Here is a 26,905-nt window from a genome sequence, read left to right on the forward strand (position 1 = left end):
CTAAATCCCTTTATTGGTCACTAGCCCCAGTTGCATGTCAAGCAAAATTTTAAAGAACATTTGCTTACAGAAAACCAAACCAAACAAACTTCACGCATATCTGAATGAATTTACCCTGTTGTGGACACAGATGATCCTAAAGAGAAAAATCAGAGATGAGGGTATTCTTAAACGCGTTTCTTCTAACTCAGGAAGATGTCGCATCTAGAAACACGAAGACTGGTAGTAAAACCTGAGGGTTGATGTACTGCATTCAGCAACTTTAAGTTCAAACGTTAATATCGCAGGCCATTTCCATTTAAATACTGACACTGTCCCTTTCAACATCAACAAAATCAATAGCCAGAAAGAGCAAAGCAAACATCTTGAAGGAAAGGCCTTGCAGGTCATTGGGTTACATCTTTTATGTAGCGCTAATGAAAGAAAGCTCAGTTTCATTACCACAAACTTACACAATTTTACCGATTTAGCAAGATTTTTAAGTACGCAAGCTTTTTATTATAACATCAGTAACGACCAATGAATGCCAGAGCTAAAAACGCCTACAGACACCACAGACGACCACCAATTCGAAAACAAACACCGCATGGCCAAGCGCACGTAAAAAGCGGGATGATCCTTATCCAGGTTACTGTCGGTACCAACCCTGGGGAACCTGCAACTGGCCGGGGAGGCTCAGCAAGGGCCTTTTGCCTTAAGAAAAAGAATATTAAAAAATAAGGGACAAGAATGGCTTTTGGGGGGTGGTGGTGGGTTTGTGCCTTTTTTTAGAATTATTATTATTATTTTGAAAGGACCAAGATAGCGCTACCCTCTCTTTTTCTCTCTGCCGTTACACCACGGCGGTCGTGCTGAAGGCCCTTTTTGCGAGAAGGGTTAAAGCACCGGCACCCCGCCGCGGCCGGGGCTCGGGTCCGGTCCCGTCCCGTCGGAGCCCCTCGGGGCCCCGCGGCAGGCATCGCCCCCCGGGCAGGCACCGCCGCCGCCGCCCCCGCCCGGCCGCCTGATCCGCCCGCCGCTAACACCGAGCCTGCTTATTCGGCAGTTTCTCAAGTTACTCCCCTCAGGCAGCTTGAGCCAGTAAAACTAGATCCTTTCATCTCGGCGGAGCTTACTGACAACCAGCCGTCTGGTTTCCTAGGAAACAAAATCTTGGCTAGAAATAGTGAATCATTTCCAGGTCACTTTCAACATGGAGAGTGGAGCAGGGAAGCATTGGACTGAGGAGGAGGTTAAAGCCTTGTTAAGCGTCTGGTCAGAAAAAAATATCAGAAAGCAACTCCACGGCACCCTGAGGAATAAAGGAATATTTATCTACATTGCTAAAAGGTTGCAGGAGTTAGGAGTTTGCAGGGACTGGAAACAGTGCCGTGCAAAGTATAAAAACCTGAAGTACGAATACAGAACGGTTAAATATGCCCACAACTCTGGGGATGTCACTAAAACCATGAAGTTTTTCCATGATCTGGATGCCATATTGCGATATGAACCTGTCACACAATTAGCAGCAGAAGAAAACGGCAGGTGTTCTGCGACTGAGACGCAGCTGAACACAAGCCCCACAACAGAGCGCACGCAAGGTAAAAAACTGTTTTTGCTTCTATTTTTTCTCTCTTTGCTTAAAAACCAAAGGGAACAAAACCAAAGCCCGAGTTTGCTGGAGCCGAAGGGGAGGCTGCGCAGCCCCAGCAGCGCTGTTGCAACTGACTTGATGCACTCCTCGCGCAGGGGAATAAAATGTTAGCACCCACCAGTGTCGAAGTCTGTAAATACAGCGTAATTCTAGCAAAATTATGCTAACTGCTTGTATTGCAGCCTCCGTGAGTACTCGCTGGTGTCAAGGCTCCTGCACTGGGTTGAAATGTTAAATTAAGAAAAGCCGTTTTCTTTCCCTTCGACATCTGTTTGCGGTACTTTGGAAGCAGGTTTTGCAGAGCTCCAGTTCAGATGTAAACTTATACAAAAGATAAAAGTAAAGGGTGAAACTGTCATGGCTTTAAAAAAATAGTTATTTGTGACACGAGTTAAATTTAGGATTTTTATTATTTCTCTGTAACCGAAAATGTAGGTATGCTGACTAAAGGTAAATTATTTTGTAAGCAATTCAAACTAAATATTTGAGAAACAGGGATGTTTAATAACGTGTCATTAAAAATTGTAATGTAGTGAGGAAAAGTAAAAACCCTTATGTTTATCAGACTATTTTGAGGCAAACCAAATGAATGCAACTGCTTTTTTTTTCTGAAGGGTTTTTTTTACCAAAGTATTTGCATCTCTTGTTTTATTCAACTCTCTCTACACATGCATTTAAGCTGTGCTTAACGTTTCATTAGGGTCAATCTGCTATTTGACATCACTCAAATCTCCTTGTCACATCCTAAATGTCACCGAAGCATAAGCCCCAATAATAGTTATAAGTACCAAAATAAGATAGCTAAAAAGAGAAATGCAAAGCTTAGCCATTTGCTCCCACAGTATGTGGCATTATACATTAATTAAGATTGTGAATCTTTTTTAAGGAAACAAAAAACTCAATATCAGTATCAGGGGAGACTGCCAAAGGCACAGAAAGGAGCTGGACATCTAGCTTGTCCATGTACCTTTCCACATCTCCCTCTACAATGCTGGTTGGCAGGTCTGGGGAAAAGAAATAGCCATTTTTTCTTGTCATTGTTTACCTTAACGAAAAGCTTGACCTTAATTTGTCACCACTAGCAGAAAGCCTCTCATCTCTCAAAGTCACTTTAAATTAAAATGGCAGTTTTATAATATTTTAACATGTGCTGTCTGCACTGTGTATGGCCATCCATTTTTATTTTTAAACTTGCAGAACTGAGGCTAATACAAGCTGTTACACTGCTGAGAACTACATGAAACTAAGATAGCGTCCTTCATCTGAGGATCTGCCCTGAGATTACTCTGTGTTTTGATGTAGTTTGTGCCAACTGTTAATCCTAATTCTCATTTGCCGTAGACCTCTAGCAGGTTTAAATCAGAAAAGGCTAATTTCAGTTGTGAATCCCAAACTATAATATAAAAAAAAATAAATTACCCCTGGGTGAGACACACCTCATTTTGAAGCATTAGGACAGTCTGTTTTTAAAGGTGATATATTCAATTATATCTCTTAAATGCACAAGCATTTCTGTTACTCCCTTAAAGAAAAAAACCAAGCAAGTTTTATGGATAAACAGAAAATAAATGCAACTAACTGTAATAATGCAGCACTCATGGTAAGAATTTAAATGCAAAGATTCCACCACCATAATTGAGCCACAAAGAAAACACACCAACATACAAATGTGTCCTGCAGCTATGCAGAAGGCACACATCCGTAACAAGGGGCAGAGAGAGCAGCTGTGAGAACATCAACTTTCTTCATTTAAGAATACAAGTCAAGCAAGTACCCCTGTAGGAGAGGCCCAGACTTTTCCGACTGCAGCCGGAGTTGCAATGTCTGCTCAGGGGAGGCTGCCCAGCTCAGGACTTTGAAGGGCACTGGGAAGGCTAAAATGGCACCCGTGGCTCTGCAGCTGATGCTCACCAGTTCTGCAGGGGCGGATCTGAGGGGGTCACTCCCCCAGCAGGGAACGTGGTTCCCGGCGCGGGCGAAGGCAGCCCGCTGCCCCTGCCCCAGCGGTGAACCTGGCTGGTCCCCCATGGTCCACGGGAGGAAGGGGTCTGCTTTCATGTGGCTATCATCCTCCTCCATAAGGCAAACAGACCAAAGTACAGCTGCATCCCCGCGGGCTCCCTCCTGGGCTTCTCCCTTTCAACCACAGAGTGTTACAGGAGAGGAGGGGAAAATAGTCCCTCCCCTCTTTAAAAAGAGGCCGAGAAGCCTCATATTGCTGGAGCTGGAGGAACCAAGGATGTCCAGCCTTGTGACCTGGGTAGCAAGAACAAAATGCTATTGACAAACTCAAGCCTGTGCCAAATAATACTGTCCAGTGTGCACGCCTTACTTTAAGAACCTAGTAGCTATACTCATCGGTTTTGTTTGAAAAGCATGACAAGGGACAGGGCATGGTCCCAAAGAAATTACTGTATTTTCACTGTTCTGCTTAGCTTCAGTCTAAATATTCATATCCATGCTTAATGTAAAGCTACAGTGCACGTCTCTGTGTTTGATTTGCTTGATTATCTCAACTACTGGGAGACTGCTGGGTAGGGGGAGGAAGTGGAAGAAGGAAGGAAAGAAGGAAGGAAGGAAGGAAGGAAAAAAAGACTACTTTTGTGGGACTGAATGGTATTTGTACAGTGTTTCTTTGAGTTTTTTCTTCATATCTTGTAAAATCAGTTTTCTTTTTAAAGTGTAACTGGAGAAATTAATACTGAAAATCACAATGAAATCTAAGAGAAAGGTGTCTCAGGACAAATTTGGTAGCAACACACACCCCAGTTCCCAGCTCATTCATGGAAGGATGATATTCCTTGCATATGCACATATAGCAGTGCAAGGCAGAGATGTTCATGTTGTCCTCCCAAAATACATGTTTTCAGAGGCAAACAAGTAGTTGTAGCTTAAATAATCATTAAAAAAGGCACAACTCAACACATTCACTTCTCTTAAAATTTAGTTTGTGTATTAGCCCAGTAATCAACAACCAAGAAAATCCTTGTAGAGTGATGGTGTGCTATGGAAAATGGGAACTCATTCATCAGAGTTCAAATGAATGACCTTCCCATTTTGTTAACCAGTTTGGATTGTTTCAAGTTAAATCAAGATTTAATAAATCAACTGCATGATCTATGAAAGTAAAGCTCACCTAGTAATTAATGTTAAGTTACTTGCACTCCTTTTTTACTTCTCTCTATACATTTAAATATTAACGCACTGGCCACTTCTTTTGCCTTTCACTTTACCACAGCAAATGCAGAAATATTATCAAGTCTGAGAAGAAATGCATCAGCAATGACAATATTATCCTATGTACAAAACTCAGACACCTACTAAAAATGCAAAACGATCCTTCAGAAATGCCGACTTGACAATGCCACTCATACATAGTTTTCCATGACTGGACTTTAACATTAAACATGTCATTGACAAGTATTTTATATACATACTTTTTAATAAGTGCGCAATACTCTTATTGAGTAACTTTTTTGCTCATCAGATGCTTTTTTTCTCCCCATCAAATATTCTAGCATCTTTTTGTGTTAACTGTTCTTATTTACTTAAAATAAGTTTTTTAATATTACAATGTAATTAAACTTGCTTATCCTAGTACCCATGGCACACTCGGCAGCCTTCCAAGAGAAAGTGTATTTCCCCTTTCCGTAGTTTGCTTTGCAGCTTTAAGCAGATAAAACGCCAGTCCTGGCACTAGAGGTGGAGGCATGAGCACACCTTTCCCTCCGTCAGCCCTGCCGCAGGGGGTAGCAGCTCCTGCCAGAGAAGCAAGGCGGGCAGCTGGGAGCAGTCAGAGATCAGGCCGCTGTATCTGTGAGTCATTTTTAGCCTTGCTGAAAGTCAGGAGGATTTAGGATGATGTTTTCAAATGAATCCAAATGCAGTTTTCAGTTTCACTTACGTCAGGGATACCAGGTTGCATCCTAACCGCACCTCATTACTGTTCCTTGTGACGAACTACCGCAGTACCTTTGAACAGGTAGCTTTGATCTGAGTGACCTGCCTGGCTGGAGCTGACAGTGGCTCACTCCCCGTGCAGCGAATCAACGTTTCAAATCTCTTGTCAGCGCGGTATGTTGAATACAGCGTATTACCATAGAAGAACTTAAAAGTCTGTCCTGTGTGAAAATTAAGCTGATTCAGAACCTGACTTACATATGCTGCTTTCCAAACTTACACAGCAATTGCTATAAACTTCCTTTTAAACAAAGGTAGGAATGTTATACTGTAAAAAGCTAGACTGAATCCTGTTGGCTACAAATATGTCTGTTCTCTAGCCACAGTATTTTCCTGCTTTCCCTGTGCCATTAATGAATTCCATAGATTTCCAGGACTCTTTGCAGAACGCTCTTGTTTTCTTCATACACTTCTCTAACTACTCTTCTTGGAATTTCTTTTTTTTTTTTTTTTTGTTATATAAATGGATTTGTGGTTATCTCTGCAAAGTCCACTTTTATTTGTATGTCTCATTTTCATTATCTGCTTTCAAACTATACTTTTAATGTGCCTTCCACCCCAAATACTGAGAGTCAGAAAAGCATACAAGTCACTAGAATCAAGTCGGTTTCTACAAGAATTTTAAAATACATTTGAACAGGCTTCATATGCAAGATATAAAATAATTTGATTTGTCTCCTGTAACTCGTGTCCCCTTATGGGGACAGGCCAAATGAATTTTAAATCTAATTTAAATACAAATTAACTGTGGAGATTACAAAGTTAATAATCTTCTCATTGTGTATGGACGTTTTCACTTGAAGTAATTTAAGCTAATTTAGTCCATACCAATTTTTCATCTAAAAACTTTTTCCTTCCCAGGTGAAATATCAGTTTCTTTAGAAGATGATGATGCTCCAGGAGATCCACTACTTCTTATGTCACATGTCAGACCAGTTCAACTAGGTATAGTATGATGGTGCAGAGAGATCAAAAACTAAAAAGCAGTGTCGCTGTCAGAGCACTTTCTGATAGCTTGAATACACCATCATTCTCTTTCTGATCAACACAGCTTTAAAATAGCCACACTTTTGTACCATCTCCTTCCCAATTTTAGCACTCAGCAGTCTCATGTAGCATTAGATACTCACCACTGTATATGATATAACTCCTGCACGACCACCGTTCACATTCAAAACACATCCCATGTTATAGCTTAATCATATTAACCACATGAACCACGTATATTTTGTTAAATGCTAGTGGGAAGTATGCCAAATGGTAGTGTGAGATACCCATGTCAACTTGTGGATTTTCTCCAACTCATGTAATTTATGCTTAAAGCAGCATGAGTGATGGCCTGAGCCAGAAGAGATAGGCAGAGGTCAGGCCAGTCCCACTAAGCAATCCAGATTTGCCGTGGTCTTCAAAGCAGCTGTGTCCCCTCTCCAAGCACGGGGTAGTCAGCAGTACTTTAGGTCCAACCAGTCATGCAACAACTCATCCGGAAACCATCCTACTAGAGTAGTTTTGCTCAAGAAAGTCATTACAGAGCAAAGGCACAAATCTGACAAGCCAGAAAGAAGGAAAATATCCAAGGTGTGAGCCCCTTCAAGGGGCTGCTAAAGCAAAGAGAGAAACCTGAACATATTTTAGGCAGAATTAGGCAACCGATGAGCTGATTCCTTGCCTGGATGAACGGCAAGCACTGTCCTGAATTTCCTACATGCTCTTTCAATTTTTCACATACCCTCTATGCCCTAGTGTACATCCCAGTCCAGTTGCAACTTTTACTACAGAATCGCCAGGGTGCTGTATTCAGGGAGAAAACAAGGCCCCAGCTAAACCTATGGCTTTTACGTTACACACTACATCCCTTTTGCCTGGCATAACAAGAATTCCTTGAGACAAGAATCTCACATGGAATTATATGCACATATGCAAAACTTTTCTTGCAGTCAGTATCTGAATCAAATTTTACAGGAATATGTCTGCGTTACTCAGTGGTCTTGCAACACAGTGCCAAGCAGACTCATTTGGCCTGCTAAAAAACCTTCAATTCTGAGAAAGCTGCCTTCTGCAAAGTCAGCAAAATAAATTCAATTGCATGGGCTCTCTAGTATGTACTAATCTAAAATGTCTTCCCTAGTGTCTCTCTTAGTCTTTAGATTTCAGGCACTGTTTCAGCCACCACTGAAGGAAAAATGTTGAGCCCTTTCTATCTATATTGCTTAATATTTTGGCTTCATTTCAGCAGATTTCTCATTTTGAGGAAGCTTAGAAAAAATCAAATATGGCATAAACTCATCTTTCAGATAAAAAAATAATGTATATCCTGCCTTAACAATTTTTAAAAAAACAAATTAGAGCTAAAATACATTTCAGACGTAAGGAAAATTTTCACAGGGACCATAACAACTTTGTTTCAAAGTGGTACTTGTGGGTAAGATATTTGGAATCACAGTTTTTTTCAAGGGAATGAGGAACAAATGCACCATCTTCTACTCTGCATACAGCAGAATGAGTGAGCAATGCACTGAGTTGCTAGAACTCATTTGAACTAGTATCCACAACCAAAAGTGAGCTCAGCTGCAAATGAACTTACTAGTGAGAAATACTGGTCTACCCAAGAACTAAAGAAACTTTATCCCTCCCAGATTGCCCCATACTCTATGGCTGTGACTGGGAAGTGCACAGAGCACCTTCTGCATTCTTCTTCCTCTTTTCTTGCCCTGTGCCTTTTTTCTCTGGTCTCTGTGTCACTCCCTGGTAGTGAAGAATGAACCACTCTGCAAATACAGATAGTTTAAATACTCCTGGTAACACTGAGCAGAGACTACAACAAGCCTAGCTGACGCTGGCAGTTGTCAGCCATGGCAATTCCCATGGTTGTATTCACCTGTAAACAAGCATTTTCTTTCACTCCCTCAGGAAGAGATGAAGAAAGCATAATTGATATGTCACCTGAAAATTACCCTCTTCAACAACATATCAGTGAGCTGGCTGCTGCAGAGCTCTGATTAACACAGGACTAACAGGGAAAAAATTGGTATCTATTAGTACAGCCTTTTCACAACTAGAAGGAATTACAGAGACTAGTAAAGAATGCCTCTATCTAGGACAAGTTTGTCCCCAGACAGGTTATTATACACAAGTATGCCCCACTGAAGCTGTATGCGCAAGCAAAGGTCAGATATTTTTGCCATCACACAAAGCTCAGTGACTATAAAGTATCCCGCCCTTGTAACCTGGCTTGCCCTTTTAGAACAAGACACTTGCAAAGGCATTTATCACTTCAGCCTGATTGCAAAAAACTGTGTCGGTTACTGTGCACTCTCATATTTGCTGTCCTTGATAAAACACTGGAATTGTGGGTTTTTTCCTCTTTTTAAAAATAGTTGTTTTGCAAAGATTTAGAAAATGCATGAGAAACCACTTTCCAAACTAATTTATTAATCAAAATGAAGTCTTAAAGGAAATTCATAATCAGAAACAAGGAAACATTAAAAACTGCAAGAGATCATATTTCAGTTTTTTAGGTAATTGCATGGCATCCTTTACCTCCTAATATTAAAAAATAAAGTTGAAGATTGGAGAAAATAAAAAAATTAGTTCTACAGAGTAAGAGAACTCATTTTTTTACTAAAAAACCCAAATATTTTTGATTATTCAAATATTAATGTTTATATTGACCTGTGCCAAGAAAGGGGGAGGTTCTGTACCAAGAGAACTGGGTTCATTATCACACAAATATTCTTGTGTGACTGAAGGCAAAACTCCCCAATCCTCAGCTCCCTACAAAAGGGGATCTTTGTTAAGAGTTAAGGATCAGCTTCTTGAGAGAGTGTAAAGCTCTCTGTGTGTAAAACCAAAAGTATGGCATGAATGCAGAAAGTTAAATCTTTTCCCTAGTGCCAGTGACTCAGGGCCCAATTTATTATTGTGCTAAAGCAGCACTTTGTAGCTTCCAAACAGCACTCTTCACCTCTCTAATGCCTGAAGCACAAAACAGCTCATCGGTTATTCTCAACGATGTGACAAGTAAAAGTTCAGGGCACAGAAGAAAGGCAAGTTTCTCTCAGATTAATTAAATGTACATGTGCTATCTTAATATCGGTTTTCAAGAGAAGGCAAAAATGATGTCAGAATTAACAACAACGCTGACAAATTAATAACCAACAGCTTGATTTTAATGTCACCTCTGCTCCATCTTTCTCTGGAGACACAGTCATGAGGAAACGGCACACTTCATTCTCATTCTCTCTGTCCTTCCCCCACCCCAACCACCCAATGCAGGTAACCCGTATCTGTGTCTCTTCCCTACCCCACACAATGCAGGTAATCCAACATCAGCAATAGAGGCTTCCAAAACACCGGCTTTTATTCCAACAGTAGCAAATGAAGGAGGAAAACACTGGACTGTTAATGAAGTCAGAGCTTTGATACGCATATGGTCAGACAAAAATATCCAGCAACAACTGGAGGGGACAGTAAGAAATAAAAGAATATTTGAACAGGTTGCTGCTAGACTTCAGAAGTTTGGAATTGACAGGGACTGGAAGCAGTGCAGGACAAAATATAAAAATCTGAAACATGAATACAAGAGTGTAAAAAGTGCCCAAGGCTCAGGGAGTACAAGTAGAAGTATGAAATTTTTTAATGAACTGGATGCTATTCTGGGGCACAGCACCATGGAACAAGCAAGTAAATCAGATAACGATGAAAGTGAGAGGCCTCCAGAATGGACAGAAGCAAAATCAGAAAAGGACTCCATAGGTAAGTACATCAGCTACCAATATATAATTTAAAATTTTTAGTTTAGTTTTCCAGTAGTAGAGAGACCTTAAAAGAAAAAAAAAAAAAAAAAAAAAAACAGAAAAAAAAAAGAAGAAAGAAACCAGCTACCTTAACCAATTTGCTGGGTGGGCGGGGAGAAACACTGAATGGAAATTTACTGTTTTGTCCAGTTGTTCACTTTACATTATAAGGTAATCTTACAGATAGATTATGTTTTTAATAGGATTGAGAAAAAAACAAAAAGAGGGAAAAAAGATGAAGATACAGGGTAAGATAAAGTGATACAGAGAGACCATTCCAGTCAAAATCATGGCAGAAGAGACTGTTTCCAGCTGAGATAAAAAAATGGATGAGAGAGATGGTCAGACTGTGTTGCTGCAAAAATAAAGACATTGAGCAAAAGAAGTCTGTAGTTGTTGACATTGGTTAAAACTTAACAATTAAACTGTCTTTCTCCTATGGTCCGCAGTGGCCCAGTTTTACTGGCCTTTGGAGCAAGACACTCAATCTAGTGAGACAACTGTTGTGAAAATAGCAAGAGGAATAGCACCAAGAATGCTGGCAGAGCTTGTCTTTATTTTTATGTGGTTATTGACAAATAACTTGATCATGGATGGATTAATGCAGAATTAGAGTAGACTGATGGAACCTACACTACCCAGGAGTTAAAACATTTTTATTGGTATGTACATCTAGAAATGGGCCTATTCTTTAAGACAGAATTAAACATAAAACTTTGTTACACAGTAAGAATCTTACACAGGGGGTGATATTACGGTGGCCAAATATAAGACTAAAGTCAGTAAAGTAATGGAAGAAGTCAAGGAAAAAATATCACAGTCTCTGGCTGAAAACTACGAGAGCATTTTGGGGCAAGATTCACTCTTCGGTTGCTCTTTCTAGACTCTTTGCTAATGCATCCACTACTGCCTGCTGGCATAAAGAGTATCCTAGGTTGGATGGATCTTCTGATTTGACACAGCACAGCTGTTCTTATGTAGTACACAAATGCAGTGCCCTAATTAACATAGCATTATTTATGCAGAAATGCCTGGAGACACAGGTGAAGAGGACTCTGTTAGTAATATGTCAGAAGACCTACGGGTTGCAGATATAAAGAAAGTTTCTGACTCAGGTAAACTGAAAAGTCTTCTGTTCTATATAAATCCCTAAATTTAGTAAGTTAAGATGGATTTCTAAAATAAGCACGCATTGTAATGGTGGTTAGAAAATGCAGAGGCCTACAAAACTTTTAAGCAGGAAATAACATCATAGTGGTAACCACACTTTCAATAATTACAGGCACAAGTGCACATTTGCAGTGGACTGCTAAATTTGATAAAAACAGTCTAATAAGTAATCTTGCCAAAGATTCATGACCCAAGATGTAAAGAAGAAGAAACTATTTGTCTAAGCAAGTTCAGTGCAACGTATTACTGCATTTACTTTTACTTAAACCATGCCTTCCCAAGGATTAGAATTGTTCAGTCTCCTGTGCATGAACTAATATAGCATTCTCTTTTTCACAATATGAGATCAGTATTTAATATAATTGTGTAAATGCTCATGTCAGGGGATGAAAAAATCATTTAAGAGTGGCACTACTAGCACTGATATGAAGGTCATACACTCTTTACAAAGAAACATCGTTCAGACCTGAAAGCATAACTTTCAGGGGAAGTGGGAATTTAACATTCAGCTAGAGATACATGAAAGTGTCTCAAAGGCTGATGTGCCTGACTGTCCACAACAGAGGACCTCATGATCTCTTTCAGTAGCACAAGGCAGACTATGGTCTAAATTAGGCATTAAGGAGTAGTCTTACAGAATTTAAAATGGTCTAATGTGAACTTGAAAGATTTTACTGTAAAATTAAAAATCTCCTGACAAATGATGTTACTGTAAATACTACTCCAGAGAATCTGGCAGCTCTGCCAGGTAGTGAAGTGAAAGATACAGTGAAAGAAACAGCTATGACAAGTAAGTAAAGCCAAGGTTGATCATGAGAGGTAATTTGAGTATATTGGACAGTAGTATTCTTATCATTCAAGAGCAATTACATTTATTAATTTAAATTTACTAACAAATACATATATAACTGGCCTTTTACCAGAGCATCACAGGCACTTGAGGCATTCATTAAGGAAAAACAGATGGCCATGATAAGTGCATTGCCTATAGGGACCTCATTTTGAAAGAGACAAAATATGTAAGAAATCATAAATAGTACTTTGTGGGATCCAATTAAAACTACTTGTAAAAGGCATAAAATCCCATTTTTCCCCATCAACAAGTAAAATTAGTACATACACACCAACAGTAGTAAGACATTGTATTAATACACACATTCAGCAGTGCCACTGAACTGCTATCTGACACAGTTTTCAACTGCCTGCAGCTATGCAATATTGTAACTTTTTGGATTGCAATCTTCAAAACAAGTTATTTAAGATAAAGTTAACTGAATACTTGTAGTAAATCTCTGAGTACTCATTTTTTACTCTTTGACATTCCTTTAGGATAAGTGTAGGTGTTAGACATCTGTAGCTTACCTTGGTTACCATTACCTTGTCAAATATATGTATTTTAACTGCATATTTTGTTTGTTTCTGGGTAACTGTAATTACAATGTGATTTTGTGGGGAAAGATTAAAATAGCAGATGTTTCAGAAGTGTCTCTGGCTCAGCCTATCCACTCTAAAGACTACTGTTTGAACTTTTACAGTTTAAACTACTTTAAACTGTTTAAACTGGGGAAAAAAAGGCAAAACCACAGTAAACCATCGTGAAGAGATGCAGTTTCAGTTTCCAAAATTCTTTCCCTCACTCCCAAATGAACAACACAGACTCAAATAATTTTATCACAGGTGGTAAAAAACACCTAAACTTTAATGTTATTAATGGTAACATAATTAGGTATTACATAAAGCAGAGAAAAGATGCACGCTTTTTATGTTACAATATCATGGAGACCCTTTAGTCTCTATTTGTGGTACATGCCTTTGCTAGACAGTTCAAATAAATTTAAAGTGCAAAACTGGTAAGTAAAGAGATTGTATGTACCTCCGTATTCATAAATTCACTTGCTGATAAACAATGAAAAAGGCAGTGAGGCAGGGTAACTATATTACATTGGTTCTTTGATATCAGTAGATGTCTATCGATAGCTTTGAGGATGTGACTTCTTAAAGACTACTCTATATTCAACACAACTTTTGTAAAAACTGCTTCTCAACAAGCATGTAATTTATGTGTTTATTTAAGTTATGTGTACATACTTGTGACTTTAAAAAAAAACTTGTAAAAAAATTTGACATAAGAATTTAGAAATTCTGTTAACCTTGTATGAGGGTATCTTCCTAATTAGTACATGGAGTTAATATACTCTGCAGTCAGAATTATACATACATTTGTCTAGATACACACCTGCTAGCCTGGGCAGATATCTCCTTATCTGCTTTCTGGCAACCGCAGCTGTGTAAACACACAAGAGCTGCACAAGCTCCCTCAGAAGTGCATGTGCTTCTCATAATCCTACGTGTGGGTCTGAGTTATTAACCACAGTAACATCATCGCCACTGCCAATCTTTATAAACAGTCCAATCTGGTTTGCCGTACTCCAGTAAGGAAAAAATTAAGATGGTGTTATTCAGGAGACAAAAGCACCAGTTTCAGGAAAATACCTAGTTATTTGATGTTTCGTGGTATTGTTTTTTTCTCCTCTGCCCACATGTATTTGCTCAAATGCCCACCTGAGAAGGAAAAGACAGAGGTAATTAAATCCTTACACATTCTTCTACAGACCGTTAACAGTTTACTGAACCATCTCTCGCAGCATGGCCCTGGAGTTGCTTTCCCAGCAGAGGGTGCAAGAGCACCGCAGCAATCACAAAACCCATTTAGGTTTTTTGCCAAAGCAGCCTAGGGTCACTGTAAATTTTTCTCTTTTCTGGTAAAAGATACCCATATTAAATCAATCTGGGAATAAAACCTTATTTAGTCATTTTGACTGATGTTTTCTATTTCATGGGATCACTTTTAAGGACAGTTATTTCCAGAAATCTATTCTGAAGAGAAAATTGCTTTAGTTTGCACAGGCAGTAGTCAATCAATTTTAACTGCGTGTACATGTACGTTCCACATGTGTCAGACTTGGCAGTACAGCCACAGACTGTGTAGAGGTGTTTGATTAAATCTGAAGTGCCAGGGGAAACAACAGTGGAGATGAAAACAATATTCTGAGAAACGCCAGTAGCTTGATGTTCTTAAAAAATATCTACAGCAGTATTTTGCTTCAAACAAATTACTTTTCTTGTCATTATTATTTAGGATTTTTGGTGCTCTGCATACTTTACTAATGTCCCTCTCATGACAAATGTGGAATAAGTCATGAAATTGTCAAGAGACATTCTTACTCAAGGGCTTTTTAAAAAATGGTTGTTTAAAGTCAAGATCTTAAGTCAGTACATACTCAGACACTTATGTTGGCTTCTTTTGAGCGTCCACTGCTGCATGCTTAGAATTTTAAAATGTACAGACATAAAGTCAAAATATAATGTTTCGATACATACGCCTTGGGCTGGTGTGAAGCAGAGTGTTTCAGAGAAGCGAAAAAGCAAAAGTTCTTGATTATTCACTGGTGTAGCCAGTCATAGCCCAAGGCATACTCGGGCTGCAGACACAAACTCCTAACTGCATCCAGAGCTGTCTGTATCCAGTCTCATAGATCCGCATGACAGAGACAGCAGCAACTTTGCAAACTGTTGGAGAGTAAACGTATGCCATGCACAAAAAAATTTCCCTAGTGTTAACATTCCCCACTCTCCTTTTAAACAAGGTACACATGAGAGTAAGGATTAGGAAACAAATTACTAATCTTGCCTCATAAGCCAGAAAACAGGATAAATAGTGATAGTGACAAGAGTGCCGAAAGAGAACAGAGCTTGTATCCATCTGAGCAGGTAAAATGAAAGACTGCGACAGCATTGCTCTGGTGGCCTTGTGAGCAATGCTTCAAACATGACGTTGAGATTAAGCGTATTTGTTGGCAACTGTCTGTAGCTTCACTGAACAATAAGGACGGAGCCACTGTGTTTTATCCAAGCCAGAAACTGTCGATGGTTTGTTCTGTTTGGCTTAATCTTGCTCTCCTTGCGCTCTCCCCCCAAAAACTCTGAATGGTGGCTTAGACAAAAAGCCAGGCTCCCTACCCACATTCTTGGCTGCTGAAGGAAAAAAAAAAATTAAAAAGGCGCATGATGCTGGTCACATCATGAAGAACATCTAATGCAAACAAGGCCGTATTGATTTGGGGGATAATTTTTAATAAAATGGCTCTAGATCAGCTTCATTGCTCAATGTTTAGGGGCAATATTCTTGAATGGACTGAGAACAGGCTGGGAGCCAGAAACTGCTGTCATCGATCTGCAGTATGGCCTTCACCATTTAATCTCTGTACAGCAGTGTCCTCCCCTGGAAAGGAGGATCAGAAAGACCACTTGCATCATCAGCCTGTCCATCCGTCCATTGCAGGGGTGGAGTTCTCCCTTAAACACCTGACAGCCAATGGCAGAGGAGTGGAGATCTCCTCCCCGTGGTGGGGAGCCCAGGGACACCTGTGACACCACTCTGCTGGGAGCTGGGACCCAGCTGTATGATGTAAACCCCTTGCAAGCCATAGCAGGGGCCATGCTCTCAGGACAGGCATTTAGTACTTTGTCTTTATCAAAGAGGCAGGCAGCCTTGCAGATCAATCATCCAGGCACAGCACCCTGATGCAATGTCAGGACCCTTTCCCCTTTTGGGCCTAATTCAGTGACTCTTGGCATCAGTCACTTGGGAGTCTTTCAATAATTTCACCATGTATTGAAGCACCCCTAATACAAGACACAGTTTTGCCTGTTCTGCTGCATAGAGGTTCACCAGTTGCTAAGTATCTTACAACCACAATCAGCAAACCATTCTACAAATTCTGATCCAGGTTTAAATAACTTCAGAGATTGTACATTTAATCCATAAACTTATATTATGCAGCTGTTATGTGGTGTTCTGGATTTATTTTAATATATAAGTGCATACACTCTCCTCTTAAGCCCACTACCGCAGAGAAATGGCAGCTTTAATGTACTAAGAGATGAAATCTTTAACAACCGTTATCATTAATGGCATTCTGAAGTTAGTGATCATCAAGACATAACTGAAGACCTGTTTAATTAATAAGAATTCTGTAAATTTTTAATATTTATTTTTTTTTACAGAAATCATTGAAGATGAGGGGGACTTTGCCAACTCCACCACGGTAGCTCTGGAAGCTACACAAATAAAGAAAGAGACGATTGACATAGGTAGGTCAAGGCTGTGTCTTGATGGTTGTAACAGCACATTCTACTTTACTGGGAACCGCAGACTTCTAAGGTTTGTATGTTATTCCTGCACATTATACTCGTTCCTCTAGGTTATGATAAAATCTGGGTTTTGTTTGATTTTGTAATGCAAGAATGCATAAACACTTATTTCTCCTTCCCCAATTAATAAAAATATTTTATTTTCCCAGACAACATACTCCTCATTATATTAGATGTGATAAGTCTGCATTTGATTGTGACAAATACTGTTCTTTTTCATACAGTTGCTAGAGAGGATAAACTGGAGAGCTAAATAGCTGTCTCAGAAACACTGAACATTTTTTGCCTTGCCTGTCTTTTCAAAGTGGTTCATGACAGTGCACTTAATTTCAGGCTATTCACTATCATTAATAATTGCCATGTTGCAATATAACTTATAATAAGTATTTCTATTGTTGCCATAATGCAATACTATTTATAAAATAAAAATAACTGCCATAAATGTTCTGCTTTATTTTACAAGTAAAACTGAAAAATCAGAGCCTCAGCAATATGTAGAAGTCATGCATGTAATGACAAGTATTCAGAAGATTGGTTTTATTAAAAACATTAAAATTTAACATTAGAATACAGTAGGGATATTAATGTTCTGCAATAAATGAGCACAGAAACCGTGGAAGGTCATGAAAAAAATGGCATAAAAAGAAAAAATTATCACATTGAAATCTGTTGACCTGACATCCTGGATCAAAATATACTGTACGGTAGTACTGTTTACACTCAGAAGTTAATGGAAAGAAAAAAAAAAATCTACTACAATGATTCTCCGAACAACAATTCTTTGTGCTTTTACACTGAAAGTTTGTACTGTAAGAATATTTCCATTGCATGCATCAGTACTTCTGTCATCCAGGCAAGAGCTTCCTTCTTGGCAATTATGTTACCTGGAGTTTGGGTGTTGAGACACCCTATCCAACACAGCTTTTACAACTCTTTGCATAGGCTGATCTTGATTATGAAAGACAACCGTTAGGAGTATGACACTGAGGACAACAACAGAGAAATGCTATCACAGCGATGACACACAGAAACATGAGTTACCCTGAGGATAAAGTAAAGCTGTGTCCCTGAAAGTTCAGAGACATAGCAAGATCACATTAATGCCAAGAGAAGAGTTCATACACGATGACAGAGAATAAGATGTCATGCAAATCAATTGACTGCCTTATACACACAAATTCCCTGTTCCTGCCAGGTAATATCTAATTGAGGATAGTAATCACACAAGTCAGCAGGACACGAGTGCCATTGCCAAAGGTAGAAAGAGATTAGAGAGCCAGCATGGTTGAGATAATGAGCACATAAATGAAAGCCATGGGTTTCTTTGGTAATAGTTTAAAAAAAAAAAAAAAAAAATCACTCCAGAGCCCAGGAGTAGACCTATTGCTCCATGTTGGCCCAAGGTTGTATCTCCAATAGCTACAAGTGTCAAAGGAAGATGCAAATTTTTCCTTAAGTTATGGTATAGCCTATTTATGAAAAAACACTTTTTTTGTAGCACCCCAGGTAAATCACACACACATGCTTATAAGAGTATGAATTCTGATTCCAAGTTTTCCATAGGTACAAAATTAATTCCTGCATAAGGCTTATGAAAAAAACTATCTTGTCAAATCACTTAAGAGAAAGCAAGTTATAAAGCAAATATGAATCCCAAGTACTAGTCTGTGCATATGATAGCAAGTACCATTATAAAAAGCTCATCAAATGTACTACTGGTTATTTACCAACGTCTTAGTTCTAAGAGTCTAAACCATGTACTCAGATTTTCAAAACATACAAGGAATATTTACTTCTACCCTGTACTGAAAACTGTATTGAAGGTAATTAATTGGTCCATGATATGCCCTACCAAAATTATGTGAACTAACCTTTCTCCCCCTCCCAGCCCAAAAAGTAATTCCACACAAAAGTGAACTTTCAGCCTCAGAGAAGTCCAAGCATGAGGAAATGACCCCAGAGTCAGCAGAACTGGGCTTTGATGTCCATAGATGATTTCAAGAATTCTGAGGGCTTCTGAATTTTACTTCTGAAGGGAATAGTTTTTGTGCTGTGAAAGACTGCAAAGCTGCAATAACCTCAGTTCTGCAGAGGGGAAAAAAACCCCTGGCATGTAGACATGCAGAAAAATAACATATTCACATTTCTACCCTCTTAGAGATGGAATTTTGAAGAGAACTTAGATGCTGGTAGAATAAAAAATAGTTCTTCTGTCTTCCCTGTTTTGTCATTTAAGCCACATAGAATAATTTCAGATAGACCCATCCCTCCATTTAGAAAGTGCAATTTAAGCTGAGGCTAAAGATTTCTGCAAAAGCATTAACAAATTGTTTTTCAGTTTTTTCATCTGCTTATTTTATCTCCACCACAGAAGCTCTGTATCAGAGACTAGCCTTTTGCCCAAAAGATAACAAACATGGCTGTCCCATTAAAGAAGGCAAAGTATACAACCTTCCCCACAAAACCTAACATCCCTCCCTGCCCTCACTCCCAGAATCAGGACAAGGCACACATCAAAGCCCAGCTTGAAGACCACCACGGCAGCTTACTAAAATGGACTCTAAACCACTTTTTTGTGTAGTAAAAAGGAGTCCTGAATAGAGGGGAATAAGGAGCAAAGGTCTCTCTTCAGTTTCTTTCTGCTGTACCAGGGAAACTCACAAAGACTGGAGAAAAGCCCCATCAGCAGTATGAAATGCAGCTTATGCAAAAACCACACTGCATGCGCGTCTGCTAACAGGTGCCTGTGCCTCTCCTCCTCCTGCATGTGCGCAGCTTCCAAACTCGAGAGGGGGGCAGTGGTCTCCTAGGGCCCACATCCCTGCTCATTTCACAACAGCAGTGGGGGAGTATGCATGACCCCACAAATGGAAAGGCTGTAGTCCAACCCCTGGTTAGGTGTGAGTGAATCCGCAGAGAAATCACCCTTCGCGCTCTGGCAATTCTAATTCTGCACATCACAGAAAAAATCTCCCTTGGTAAGGCTTTGGTGCTCTTACAAATGGCACCAAAGCCTCACCAAGCCTGCATGACCCACACTGCCTAGGACAGAAACTGGAAGGCACGCCTGTGCTAATCGATGTGTACAAATATTTATGCAGATCGACTTATATGTGAGATAAAAACCATCCACATATGCCTACATGTTTAATCAACTATTTTAAATCTGTTTTGCATCCACAGCAACCTTTGGGGGAACGCGGGGGCAGAAAGCAAAACAGGGCTTACGACAAGTGCCAATAAATAATTTGATTTAGGGAGGCGTGTGGCAGAAGGCTTTGTTACAACTAATTGGTTAGACTAATGGGTTACAACATTTTTAACTGAAGATAGGTGTTACCTGCAGAGGGTGACAATAACATTAGCAACTTAGTTGTCTAAGTCCAAGGCTATTTTATTTAAAACTGTGTGTTTCTATAGATGATGATTCTCTAAGCACTACCTCAGAAGACAGATCTTGTACGCCAGTAGCAAAACGGATGGTCGGGACAGGTGAGTTAATTTCCATGCATTTATTCTGAAACAAAATTGCATTGCAATTTCAGTTCCAAAGCAGGAGCAGCCAGATCTCTGCTGTAAACACAGCTCTACTTTTCTACTTCTGACCCCAGTCTAGCTTTATCACTAAACTTAAAAATTAGTTTCATAGCTCTGTTCCCTGTCATGAACAAAACTTGCATTAATACTGTAGTTCAACTTTGCATTCTGTACTTATCTGATGAGCAGCATCGGCCTACTTCTGTATACATTAGGTAAGATTTTTTTCTTCTGTTGAATCCCCAGCAGCATTTCCATTTGCATGATGTTTTGCCTTGCCATTCTAATTTGAAACCATACTGGAAAACCATTTTCTTATCAATGCTGGTATCTTGTTGCTTTAAAGCTTAAGGCCTGTTGTTTTCCCACTTGTAGCACTTGGATACACCTGCCTTTAATTAGACAACAACAGCAACAAAATTACACTGAAAAAATGTGGAATTGTAGATGCCTTGGAGAAACAAGAGATTTCACTTGCTACATATTTTGCATACTTAAGAGAAATGTAATCATGTATGTATAGCAACATTGTAAAGTTAAAAGATTTTTGTAACAAGAGATTAATTTAAACATTAATTAATCTTTCAGCTTGTTACCAAATCATTAGCTACAGTTACACTTTAATATATGCATGTTCATCAATACTCAGTTGTTGTTTCATTTATATTTTCAGACAATCACATTCCCTTGGAAGAAGCACAAAACCACTTTAAAGTTATTACAGTTAATGATACTGGAGCTGGAAAACACTGGAGTGATAATGAAGTCAGAGCCCTGATAAACATATGGTCAGATGAAAAGATACAGCAAATGCTTGAAGGGGCCACAAGAAATAAAGAAATATTTGAGGAAATTGCGAGAAGGTTAATGAAACGTGGTATAGACAGAGACTGGAAACAATGTCGCACAAAGTACAAGAACCTAAAATACGAATACCGCGCACTGCAGAAGGAAAATGAGCACCTGGGTAATCCCAGGAGGAAAATGAGATTTTATGATGAAGTTGACTGTATCTTAAGAAGACAGCCTCTGGGTCCCTCGAGCTGGGGATGTGAAAGTTCAAGTCTCCTATCAGGTACTAAAACCTTCAGTGGTGACATAAAGCGCTTAAAATGAAACTTAAAGTTGCTGTTGACCCATACTGTAGGGGTGAAATATGTGGCCAGAACGGGGAGGGGAAATAACTGAAGAACCTGTATCTGCATGATCACTTAGGCACTACTCAGCAAATGGTCTTAGGAGGAGTTAGAAGTCAGAACATTAACAAGAAGTGAAAGCACCTGAAGTGTCCAATGTTACTGGAGAATATTTGTGCTTTTGGGAGCTTAAGTGAGATTCAGTGAAATGGTGCTAGAAAATGTAGCAAGTTTTAGAGGTGATCTAGTAGGCATGTAAAGTCTTATGGATAGAGAGATGCAAGCTCATACCATTTATAACTGCAGAAATCTGTAACAATCAAGCCAAGTGCAAGGACTCCAAAAAAGCTAACTTCATTAATTAATTCACACCACAGTCAAGAGAGAGAAAAATCCAGTGTTTATTTGAGCAACTGTAATTATTATATTAATTTTGCTAAAGCAGAATCAGTTTTCTAAATAGAGTTTGCTTCTATTTTAGTATCAAAAGACCTCTGATTTAGGAACCACACAGCTAACCTTGTGTCTGATGTAAGGGTTCTCATGACTGGCCAGCTGCTCCAGCTCTCAGGGGTTCCTGCCCCTGCTCCAGGCAAATCAACTGCCCTTGTAGAAGCCACTTAACCACTGCAGCTTAGAGCTCAGCAAGTAAGGATAAACCAGAACAAATTCTGATTTTTCTCAATTTGTTAGATAATAATTTGCAGTGTTACAGATGTCAGATGAGGACTTGAACCATTTCTGCAGCAGAGGCCAGATGGACAGCTTGAGCAGAAATTGCTGGAGCCATCCATAAGCCAGCTGTCCTCAGTCATGAACCACAGCCCTAATGCAGTGCCCAAGGGCACCATACAGTGATGCCATTAGTTGAGGCTGGATTGACATCCACAGAGCTGTAGGATGACACCACCGCTTCTCACCTGCCTCATTCTTGTGCTCGATCACATTCTTAAGACAGACATTTTCTTCCAAATCCAGAAACTGAATATATTACTGCTCATTTCTGCTCTTCGTGAATGGAACTTGTCAACACTGAGAATATTTGAGCCAACATGGCTGTTTTCCATTTTAGCATGCTGGAAAAGAACTGTGTAATCTGTCCAGTGAATGCTGACGAGGGGACAGTAAAACAATAACGTTTCACAAAGGAAGCTTTAGTCATTAAGCTGTCCAAGGCATCTGCCAAATAAGTGTCTCCACCCTGATTTTGTGTGCCAACCCAGCACCTAACTTTTCAAGAAGATTCTCATTGCTCCATGTCACTTGTCCAAATGCATTTGCTTTTGTAGTATAAAGATCCTTGTGTGTGACTGACTGTGCTTTCAGAATATCTGCAAAATACTTAGTCACCTTCTTTTCTAAGTTTCAGTGGGAGCTGTTACAGCAAACACAGGATCCTTGAGTATCAAGAGAAAGACGTGGAATGATGGTAAGAGCCCCCTGACTTTTTAAAGCATCTGTACACTGTTGTTGACTTAGATACCAGATTCTAGTTTCCAGTACTCAGTTAAAAAAAAAAAATCCTAGAACTTAACACCAACCTACAAATCAACATCCTTCTCTCACCCTCAACAATCTGCAAAAGAAGAGTCCTGATAAAAATGTCAGCCTAAGGAAAACTGCCATTTCTTTATTTCAGTCCTTACCTCTGGTATAATAGGGGTAAACATCAGGAAATACTTCTTTGATTTACAACAATCACGTGCAAGGAAAAGAAGAAAAAAGATTAAAAAGAAATCTTAACTACCTGTGATACTCAGAGGAAAATAAGGACAATATCACAGTCATGGTTGTGGTTTCCTCATTTTACACTATGCGTCAGTAAACAAGAGGAGAAGTTACGTGTTCAGACATGTCTAAGATATAGTGTCTAACATGTAACGTCTAACATGTTGTACAAGAGAAAACAGGTTAAGACAGCTATTCCAAAGAGAAGATATGGTATAGAATCACTGAGAGAGAAAAATGAAGGGATGGATAGAAATATGTGGCATTCAATTAGACACAGGAAAGGTCAGGAACTTATTTTTCTCCCTGCCAGAACTGTCAGGCCCTAAATAATCAAAAAGTCCAACAATGCGGGATGAGAAACTTAGTTTTTAGGAGGCTCACCCCTATTTTTAATACTAAAATGATGTCTTGCCTACAGACAGATGAACACAAACAGATCCAAACACCAAAACATTTCTGAATTCAACCTGCTCAGTTCAGCACCGCAAACTGTATTAACAGGACTAACTCTACGTGATTAAGTATATTTTCATTTATTGCCTATTAGATAAGTACATCTTGCAGAAGGCAGTGCTTAGGCAAAGCTGAAAGTTTCAAATACGAGTAGTTTTTACAAGGTCTGTTCATTCCTACTCGCTGTTATACAATGACCCCTTACACAACACCAGGCAACTCCTGCCAAAAAGAGCATAACAGAAGGACAGCATTAGAAAAATCTAGCATGTGCTAAACTTCAGTGTCAGCAGTTCATTGACTTGTGCACTCTTAACTACATACTTTGCTTTTGTCCACAGAGGTGTCACCTGTTCCACTTAAGAAAAGTGCTTCTGAAAACACCATACTCCACTTCCAAAAACTATTAACAGAGAGAGTGCATGCAGTAACAGAAGGCAAAAAGTTACTGTTAGAAAGGCTTTGTAAGCAAGAAGAAATGCAAGACCTCAACAGAACACAGCTGTATGCTGATCCATCAGCCATACAACAGGTTGGTTTAATGAACTTTCTACAAAACTAGCATGCAAAGAGATTCTCTCAGATAGTAAGAAATTAAATAGACTTATTTATGAGTGTAGGTCGCTCACATGAATCCATGCTTGCTCCTCTTCAATATATTCACCTTCAGTCATTTAAAATGAAACAATGTATGAGATCCCATCATAATCCTTAACTATAAACTTTTAGCAGTGATGTCCATTAGTCTAATAAAAGATATAACCTCTGCCTACATGCCTTTGCTCACCTACATGCCACAATTAACATGCTTAAATGAAAGAAAATAACACTTTGATCAAAGAAAACATGTACAGTTAAAATTTCATTCCATCGTTTGCAATTGCCATCTCTATGATCCTCCTAGCAAGTTAGTCCTCTGCAATTAACCAAACGGTTGAAGCCATAAGAGACTTTCTTTTTGCTTAGGCAAGGCTGGTGGGAAAAACACAACACTTAAGTCCTCTATCAGCATTTACCCTTTTCCTAGCCTTGCCATCTGCCTGTGCTGGACTGGGGGTCCATACCCATCTGCCTGCTGAAGGAATGGTGCTGTGCAGCAATGAACTGGGGAATTCAATGAGGCAGAAAGTACACAAAGTTGATGCCCACCTAGAAGGGGCAGGCATGGGTTCTAGTCCCGGTTCTGGGCAAGGGGTCTGCCTTGTCCAGTAACCAAATGAAGTACAGAAAACATAGAAACAGTGCAGGGAACAATGACATGGTAAGCGACAAATGCTATGCCATAACAGTTACTCTGCAAAAATCTTCCTAGCCACTACTTCATTCTGTGATTTTAAGTACTCTACAGCCTGTACTGCCTGCAAGGCATGCACTTCCAGGGTTTTCCTTTCAGTGTATTAAAGCAGAACAACTCATTTCTGGATCTCAGTCATGTTTGGGCATAGACCTACGCAGCCCTGCCAAAGCTAGGTCAGTGCTGGCCACGCACAAGGGCACAGCTGAAGTCAAATAGTCAAGTCTTTACTGCAACAGCCACCAGGTTTTTTAATACAGAGAGCCCTAAATTCCACCCAAGTCTCTCTTCACAAAATCTTACACAAAATATTATTGGATATAGTGCTTTGTTTCCTGCTCCATGGTTAATTTTTTTCTTGTTCATTCTTTTATACGAGAAGTTATAAAGGTGAATAATTTCCACCAAGGTAGATTTTATCTGCCCTTTGACTAGCATTTTTAAAACAATTCTGAAAAGTCAGAAGAAGATCCCTAGAAAATCATAGGGTTTTTTATATTCATTTATGGACAACCAGTTGTTCCAGTGTATGCTTATCTTCCACTTTTCACATTTTACACCGGTTTCTCAGTAGAAACTTTTTTTGGCTTGAAATACTAGTATCATTGTTGGTTTTAAAATCTTTCTTCTCTCTTTGCAATGAGTTGGTTCAAAGATACATCCTTGAACTTGCATCATATTACTTGCATACAGAACTGCTGTCTTTGGTAGGAGAACAAGGGATCTGTCTCCCTGCCATCACAGCAGTCAGGTATCCTTCTAGAACCTGTTGAGCCAGGTGAAAACCTTGCAGTACTAAAATCACAGGTTAATCCTTCCACAAGTGAAACAGAAAAACGTGTGATCCAACCCTAATTCACTCTAGTACATTTAAACAGTTTAGTTCAATTTAGATCTAAATTAAGTTTTTAAAATAACTGTACGAAAAATAATATGAATCACTTACATGTTCTGCTCTACCTGCTCTGTTCCATGAGGGCAAGGCTGAAGTTGCATAAAGTGGCTGAAGCTGATTTGATAACTCATTGCAACGAGACCCCTTTTTCTCCATGGTACTCTGAGCAATCTGATGCTTGGTGGATCCCCTATAAACCAGTTCTGCTTGCTATCCTGGCACAAGACTAGCCCAGTTAGGGAAAAAAAAAGCAAATGGTTTTCTGTGTGAGTTGAAACAGCCCAGCGAGTTGTCAGCTGTGCTAGCCCTTATTTTGAGCAGCTCAAATGTTGTTTTTGTTGCAGTGTGACTTCCCTGGTAGAAGAAAGGGTAACCTGAGGGAGGCAGTTTGCACTGCAAAGATGACGAATTGCACTTAAAATTCTGAGTGATGCACAAGGATCAAAATCTTTCCAAAACTTTGCTGTCATTCAGTACAATGTCCCTAAAAAAACTTTATCTTATTCCAGAAAATTTAAAAATATTTATTCATTAAAATAAGTGTATTTTCAAGAAATTTGTATCTGTTTTTAAATGCCGTTGTTCAGGTGAGAACTGCACAAAAGCACTGACATAAGGACTGTCTAAATTCTTAGTAGGTCAGAGCAGAGAATTGCAGAGCACACTTGCAGACTCTACTTAGAAACTGTTCATATCAATGCTAGAGGGTAGACATGAAGCAAGAACTGACAGAAAAAAAATAGATGACAAGTGACTTTCCAAGTAAGAGTTCTTTTTTCTCAGGAAACTTTCCAGAGAGTGGGATTTACCTGACAAACAAATGTCCAAAGAAGGTGGACTTCCCTTTGTGTGGGATTCAACTTCTATTCTGTCTTGTCACTGCAAAGCATAGCTTGCTTTTTAACTGTTTTCTCAGAAAGCTCTCTCCTCCTTTTCTGCTGTTCACATTTATTTTTGGTCAAAGATGGTAAGAGATGTCAAGTGAATGGGGCATTTGGAATCATCTAATATTTATCTACTACTCCCATTTATACAGATAACAATTAATTTATTTGAATATGTAGGATGCTGAGATAGATAAATCTA

At 39.3% G+C, this 26,905-nt stretch overlaps 2 protein-coding genes across 3 annotated transcripts in view; one reads left to right on the top strand and one right to left on the bottom strand.

The window, feature by feature from the left end:
- The window catches only part of PPAT (phosphoribosyl pyrophosphate amidotransferase), a 52,526-nt gene that overhangs the window by 19,180 nt on the left and 6,441 nt on the right, over positions 1 to 26,905 (bottom strand). The window lies entirely within an intron of this gene.
- LOC104051816 (uncharacterized) lies at positions 1,174 to 26,442 on the top strand. 2 transcript variants are annotated; one of them, XM_064449488.1, is made up of 10 exons: positions 1,174 to 1,580; positions 6,455 to 6,538; positions 9,911 to 10,348; positions 11,415 to 11,504; positions 16,627 to 16,713; positions 20,194 to 20,265; positions 20,984 to 21,385; positions 22,810 to 22,875; positions 23,972 to 24,162; positions 26,164 to 26,442. In XM_064449488.1, the coding sequence occupies exons 1-10, from the start codon at positions 1,193 to 1,195 to the stop codon at positions 26,236 to 26,238; spliced, it is 1,893 nt and encodes a 630-aa protein (XP_064305558.1). In that variant the 5' UTR covers positions 1,174 to 1,192; the 3' UTR covers positions 26,239 to 26,442. The 2 variants fall into 2 exon arrangements, with proteins under 2 accessions (XP_064305558.1, XP_064305559.1); XM_064449489.1 differs by lacking the exon at positions 6,455 to 6,538 and having other exon boundaries at positions 26,164 to 26,441.

The sequence above is a fragment of the Phalacrocorax carbo genome, chromosome 4 (genome assembly GCF_963921805.1).
Source record: "Phalacrocorax carbo chromosome 4, bPhaCar2.1, whole genome shotgun sequence".
In the NCBI taxonomy this organism is placed as follows: Eukaryota; Metazoa; Chordata; class Aves; order Suliformes; family Phalacrocoracidae; genus Phalacrocorax; species Phalacrocorax carbo.